The following is a 7,273-nucleotide window of genomic DNA, read 5'->3' as shown; positions in this document are numbered from 1 at the left end:
GAAAAGAAAAAGAAAAAGAAACTCTTGAGAGAGGATGAGCCATAAAAAATCAACTTCAAGTACTTTTTTATTATTATGAGAAACAACTAAAATGAATTTCTATCTCATAATACATCAAAACAACCAACTCCATATATTTCAAAGATTTTTAAAAATTAAAAAAATTAAAATCTTACATAAAGTTATAGCATACTGTCACCAGGTGCATAAAACAAGGGAGTCCTTTTGAAATTTTTTTCAGATATATTTGGTTAAACTCTGGCATAAAACATATAATTTGTCAATGCCAGCACAAATTTCTATTAAGGGATAAAAAATTTCAAGTTCTGTACTTACTGAGTTCTTTTAATATCTGTGATCTAACATGTTGATATCTAGCTCAGTTTTTTATGACTATACTAATTAATTTAGGCGTTAGCTTCCATCTTCCAAAAATCGCAAATTTTCCCAGCCTCTGAAAAACTTTATGATCATGTAAACTATTAGAAGATGTTTTGGAGTGTATGTGCGTGTGTGCGTGTATGTGTATGTGTGTGTGTGTGTGTGTGTGTGTGGGCGCATGTGGATGTGTGTAATTAGCATTGATATATCCTGCCAGAGATTATAACTTTGCCATATTCATACTATTTATGCGAGTATAAGTTGCTCCCCATGGAGAAGATACAAGTGTGCCTCTTCTCATCTCTTGTTTTTCTGTGCTACATCTATTGCTTGTTATCTAGAAGATGGATCAATTGCCATTTTCAAGGAGACTTTCTCAAAGGATCACTTTAAAATCAAGAACATCAATCATAAATTGATACAGTAGTATTAAGTACATTAGGATTAAACCACTGATAAGAAAGATGCTAACAATCTTTAAACGTGGGAAGGGGCTGGGGAGATGGCATAGTAGAATAAGAGCTTGCCTGGCAAGTGCAAGGGCCTGAGTTCATTCCCTGGTTCTGAAAAAAAAAATTCTTTAAACTTTGGGAGACATTTGTGAATAAACTTGGGAAAGTATTAATTTCTAGATATTGTAAAGATTGTCTTTGATGTGATAAATAAAAGACATGACACCCAGCAGGAAAGCAGGAGAAAGATATGGTTGTGTAATCACAGTGAAGGAATTCTGTAGCAGTAAGAGCAACAACGATGTCCACCTGGGTCAGTGTGGATGTCCTCATGGATAGATTGGCTTTTTGTAGAATTGTTGCAGGCAGCCAAATTAGATAAAAGTATTATAGGCAGTCAGACAGGGCCAGACCCTTGAAGGAGACAGCACAGAAGACAAGATACCTTACAACTGTGGGAGGGAGGGATGCTCCTGCTGTGAACCAGACCCCAAGACCAAAGAGCAAACAAATGCTAACTTCCCTAAAGATTAGCATTCCAAATTGATCATTATCTTGAGAAAGCCAGGAAGAATCCTTATCTGATGGCTACCAGATGAAGTCCTGTTTAACATTCATGGCTGCTTGCTACACTCCCTTTCCCATTTGGTCCTGGGTTTAATCAATTTTACCTGAGCAATGGTGCTTGTAATCTCATTGGTTGACCATACTTTTGTCCCACCCCACCTGCACCTAAGCGAGTTCCCCCTTTCTCCACCTTAGCCCTGCATGGTTTTATACTATAAAAGTCCTCGGAAGAGACAGCTTCCTGGGGACAACCCACTTGGGCTCCCCTCCTGTCCCCCTCTCTCGGACAGGAGCCTCCTTTCCCTCATATATACATTCTTCTCATAACCTCTGTTCCTAAAATTCATTCTTCGGTTTTAGGGAACATGAACTTGTCCAGGTCTGGTCAGGAGATCATTTTTCCCTTATATCATTTAGAGATTACCTGTATCATTTGGAGGTCACCCACCCGAGTTCAGTTTTTCTCCCTGTACCAGAATGACCCTTCAGGAACCAGGCTATCTCTGAGAGCAACAGCTAATCTCTTTCCACCCAATAGAAGGAGATACCCATATGCTTCTCTATAATCACATCCATATCTTTTCCACTGGGGACAGCATATGTCTCTTAGACACATCTAAGTTAATGGAAAAGGAAGGGTCCTCTTTCTAGTGACAATTGTATGAGTTTAAAATTTGGAAGAGCAGGCCCAGTCAAATAGCTCAGTGCATGAAAGCACCTGCAAACAGGCGCAGGGGTTGGGGTTCCATCCCTGGGCCTGCCCTGCCGGGCCCACCCCTGGGGCACTCTGAGATGTCAATTGAGTTTGTGTGTGGTGTCACTCGCCTGTAATCCCAGCTCTTGGGAGGCTGTAAACAGAAGAATCACTGTGAGTCAGATCCAGTAGTGAGACCCTGAACACCCTGTAGACCCTTCCCTAAAATACAAATAATAAATAAATAAATAAATAAATAAAGATTTGGAAAAGCAGCTAGGCATTCATCACAAATAGTGAAAAATACAGACAAAGATGCTTTATTGCATTGATGATCAAGGAAACAGAAGGTAAAAAAAATAAAATAAAATAAAATAAAATAAAAAAAGGAAACAGAAGGTAACAGCACAGTGACATAAAAATGTGACATTCACTGAACTTATAAAACATGTGGAACTCTGTAGATTAATACCAATTTTGTTGAAGAGGTAAATAATGAGATTTCTCATAGTCTGAATAGAGAGGCTAACATTATTGTAGGTTTTTAAAAATTGGTGGATTATTTTTAGGGAAGTTTAAGGTAAAAAAATAAAATAAAATTAAGCAGATAGCATTCAGATTCTTCATTTCTTCCACCTCTGCTCAGAGCTTGTCTTATTAATTTCTTGCACGGTGTAGAAAATTTATTACAATCCAACTAATATTGGTGAAATATTATTAACTAAATTTTATCATTCACATTGGTGTTCATACACTGCGTTCTACAGATTTGGTGAAAGTATTTCCCCCCTTGGTTTTTGACAAAATGTCATGTATGTACTGTGTCATTATCATGCTTGCTAAATATTCTGTTCTAAAAATTACCTTTGTCTTAACTCTTCATCTTTCCCCTTTCCAAACTTTTATCATGGATTTTTTAATTATCTTTGTTGATTAGCATTTTTTCATGTATTTGGAACCATATGGAGTGTTGCCTTTTTTAATTGGGTTAGTACCATACACAACCTACCTAGCTCATTGTCCTGAACTTTAATAACAACAACAACAAAAAAAAACCATCTTACATCAATTTGTGATTAAGCTTCCTCACTTGGGAAAAAAGAGTTGTGTGCTTCATTACCACCATTCTAAAATAACTAAAAGATCTGAACAATGTATAAGAAATTACAAACAACAAAGAAGGAGTGGGACAGCTAGAAGAATGGGGAAAGGTTGAAAAAGAAGTACTAAGTTATACAAAAAAGAAGAAGAATTAAGATCTAGTATGTACAGATACAAATTTGGTATAATGAATGTGGTCATTGTGTATACCTAAGTTGTACCAAAAAACTCAAACTTAAAAAATAGGGCCATGGCTATAGCTCAGTGGTACAAGCATCTTCCTGGCAAGCACAAGGTCCTGTGTTCAATTCTTGGTACCAAAATTTTTTCAAAAATAAAATTGGAAAAAAAAAAGTAAAATGGACAAGAAAAAAATTAAGGTTTAGTGAAAGGAAGAGTTTATGTTTAATTGCTTGATCAAATCTTGCATGCCAATTCTATGACAAGGATATCTGGTAATCTGAGCAACAAATTTGCTGATAATACGTAATATAGCGACCATTGTCAATTTTCTATTCTTGTTTTGAAATTCTGTACCACTTTTATTCTTCTATGTTGCTTTGTTTTTGTGTTTGTTCTTGTTTTTTTCCTCTTTAAGATAAAAAAAATTGGAAAAAATAAAAATTGGGGATGCCTTCACTTCCTACATCAAATACTAAATGTTTAACTACATTTTAAAATATGAAAAGTTCAACTTTCAGTTATAAATATACTACTTATACAAAGAAAATGGGAACTTGTTAATAACAGGCACAGTTTTAAAAGATATATTAGTAAATGTCTTACTTGATAATTAGTTTTGTCTTAACAGAAACATTTTTTAAGTTCTAAAACTTTACAGAGTTACATATTCATGATTAACTTTAAGTTTTGGCTTACAGTTCTGATATTTTTCACTTTCTTCATATCTTAAACCATTGAGCAATACTATCTATCTCAATTCAGAGTAAACAGTGACCCCTAAATTGAATAAATATGCATATTTTTAAAAATTAGATAGAACAAATAGGTCTGGTGTTCTACCTCATAGTAGAGTCATTACAGATAATGATAAAATACTATTTCAAAAATGATATAAGAAAGACTTTTGTGTATTTTTACTGCAAAGAAATGAGAAATACTTGAAGAAAGATTTTCTTTTCATTAGTACTGTGGTTTGAACTCAGGGCCTTCACAATGAGTTACGATCTTATCTATTATCATTATTATCATTATCATTATTGTTATTTTTTTGTGGTACCAGGGAACAAACTCAGAACCTTGTGCTTGCCAGGCAAGCACTTATGCCACTGAGCTGTCTCCCTGGCATTTATATTTGATCTTGATGTGAACATTATGCATTCAGCATGTGTGGAAACATCAGGCAGTATCATTTAAATATGTACCATTTTATGATAAAAATAAATATATTAAAAGCTAAATTAGAACTGAATTTCTCATTACAGTTATTCATAAAAAATGAATTCATAATCCATCATAAAGTAAAATACAGAAATAAAATTATGACCAAAACAGAACAAATATTTTGATAATTTGAGAAAATAAAAATAACTTTGGGACAGAAGGCAGCACAGTATTCTCAGGAAAAATAAAATTGGCTAAAATCTGTGACTGTAGTAAAACTCTAATCATATGGCAAGGATACTAATGAAGAAGGGAAAATTGACATGTGTTTGTAAAAACTGTTCCCAATTCTGTCAAGAAACACAAGGCAATTGAATAGAAACAAAAACTACAATTAAGTTGAAATACATGCTGAAAAAATGAGTTAAAATCAAAATTCACTAAGAAACAATAATTCTGAGAGGAAATTATTTATAAGGCCTCATAATCCTGGTGCAGAAGGCATGTCCAGGACTCAGAAAGACTCAAATCCCCTTTATATGAGGCAAATGCCTTCACAATGAAAATTTTCCTCTATTGAGTAGATTTCGCAGAGCTCCTTTCATATCCCGATTCCTCAAACTGTAGATGAAAGGATTTAGCATGGGTGTGACCAAAGTGTACAACACTGCCACAATGACATCCTTGTCATTAGTGTTATTGGAAGAGGGTACAAAATATAGCCCAATAATTGCTCCATAGTACAGAGAAACTACAGACAGGTGAGATCCACATGTGGAGAAGGCTTTGCAGATTCCCTTGATTGAAGGTGACCTCAGGATGGTGGCCCCAATATAGCCATAAGACACCAGAATGCATACAAATGGTAGAGTAATAACCATTGATCCTACAATCAGAATAACCAGGTCATTGACGGTGGTGTCTGAGCTGGCCAGCTTAAGTAAGGCAGATAGGTCACAGAAAAAGTGATGGAGTGTGTTGTCTCCAAAAAAAGAGAGACGGGCTAGGAGAAGAGTGTGCACAAGAGAACCAGCACAGGAAAAGACCCAGGATAGAATTACTAGCAGGAAACATAGACTTTGACTCATGATGGTGGTGTAATGCAGGGGATGGCAGATGGCCACGTATCTGTCATAGGCCATTGAAGTTAGAAGGAAACTGTCAAGATCTGCAAAAAATAAGAAAAAATATACCTGAGAAATGCAACCAGCATAAGAGATGGATTGACTATGTGTCAACATATTTACAAGCATCTTTGGAGCTGTGACTGATGAGAAAGAGATGTCAGTAAAAGCCAAATTGCTGAGGAAGAAGTACATGGGTGTGTGGAGGCGGGAGTCCAGCCTGATGAGCAGGATGATGAGCAGGTTCCCCAGCACCGTGGTCAGGTACATGACCAGGAAGAGGGCGTAGTACATGCCTTGTTCCTCCTTCTGTATAGGGAGCCCCAAAAGGACGAATTCAGATGCACTGCTCTGATTACCCCTCCTCATGCTCTCTTCTAATCTTTTGCTGGAGAAGCAAGAGGAGTGGACATATGAGAAAATGAAAAGTTAGTGTGACAACTACATAATAAAAGTGTGATTTTGATCTAGCAGTATGTGGATTTTAACCTGAATATCTCAAGATTTTTACCACATTGGTTGTTAATGATGATCTGAGCAAAGACAATTATCATTCACCCATCTGGAAACCATCTCAATGTCTTTTGAGGAACCATGAACTATCTGAATGATTATTAGTTCAGAAGAGGTTTCAACTTGAGAAGTCTATGTATTCTGTTAAGAATCTGAGATAAGGAATTAGGTGCAAGGCCAGATGAGTAACCAATTAATCAAAACCTAATCGATTATTTCTAGTGATTTGCTAGCCTCTATTAACCTCTGACAGATATTTCAGTTAATACTTTATTTTTAGGAATTGCATCAAGATGAGGGAGTTCATCTAGTGGGCTGCTTGTAAATTGCAAAACAGAAATCCTTCAAATTTGAGAATTTCAAATTCTTCAAAATATCAAGATCTGGAAGGTGCTAGTAGGATAAAGCAAGGGCCTCAAAGGCATGAATCTACACCAATAACAAAATATACTTGTCACTCCTTGTCACACCCATTAGTTATTCCTAAAAGAAAAATTTTTCCTACTTAATATTTTCAGTCTTCTATCACCCTTTCTGATAAATCTTTTAAGGAACGTGGAAACAAAAATCTGTTTTACTTTTAAATTCCCTCTTGTGTATTTTCTCAATTCAAACCAGTTCATGCAAATCTTTAAAGCACCAGGAATATTTGATACATTTAGATATCTCCTGGATCTGCCAAACAGTAAGTTCTTTCTGTTTCTATGACATAACCAAGTAATAACTTTTCCTTTTTCACAGTTCCTAGTCAAAGTTTTATGTAATGATTCTTTATAGGTATGTTTCATACATATACTAGTAGTTTTTCTTGCTTCTCCTTCTGATCAGTTGGTCATATACATATCTATGTGAACAATCACAAAAGAACAGAGAAAGTCAACAAGATGTTTTGCCTAGCACAAAATAGAACCCATATTTTTATACAGATTCATAAATCTAAAAGTTTTTGTCTTTCAGAGTTGAAGAGGGTCTGAAATTAAGAATCTTCATTTTAGGAGTTAACAACGTTTACATTAATGCACCAATTCTCTCAGCTTGATTGAAATGATCTTAAAATTCTGATATCTTTAGCATGCTATGTCAAAACATTCTGTTAA

The 7,273-nt window shown here is 35.3% G+C and overlaps 1 protein-coding gene across 2 annotated transcripts in view; it reads right to left on the bottom strand.

Annotated features, from left to right (window-relative positions):
- Positions 1-6,799, bottom strand: part of LOC101581347 (olfactory receptor 50-like) — a 24,151-nt gene extending 17,352 nt beyond the window's left edge. Inside the window, exons 1-2 of one of the 2 annotated variants that reach the window (XM_004641524.2) lie at positions 6,792-6,799; positions 5,094-6,033 (exon numbers count right to left, since the gene is read on the bottom strand). In XM_004641524.2, the coding sequence (XP_004641581.2) occupies positions 5,094-6,033; positions 6,792-6,799 (948 nt within the window). Of the gene's footprint in view, positions 1-5,093; positions 6,034-6,791 lie in introns of those variants that run through there. The other variant, XM_023701596.1, reaches the window with a different exon arrangement.
- Between the last annotated feature and the right edge of the window lie 474 nt (positions 6,800-7,273).

Source organism: Octodon degus, unplaced genomic scaffold (genome assembly GCF_000260255.1).
Source record: "Octodon degus isolate 3935 unplaced genomic scaffold, OctDeg1.0 scaffold00137, whole genome shotgun sequence".
Classification (NCBI taxonomy): Eukaryota; Metazoa; Chordata; class Mammalia; order Rodentia; family Octodontidae; genus Octodon; species Octodon degus.
This window is presented reverse-complemented; position numbering and strand designations above follow the sequence as displayed.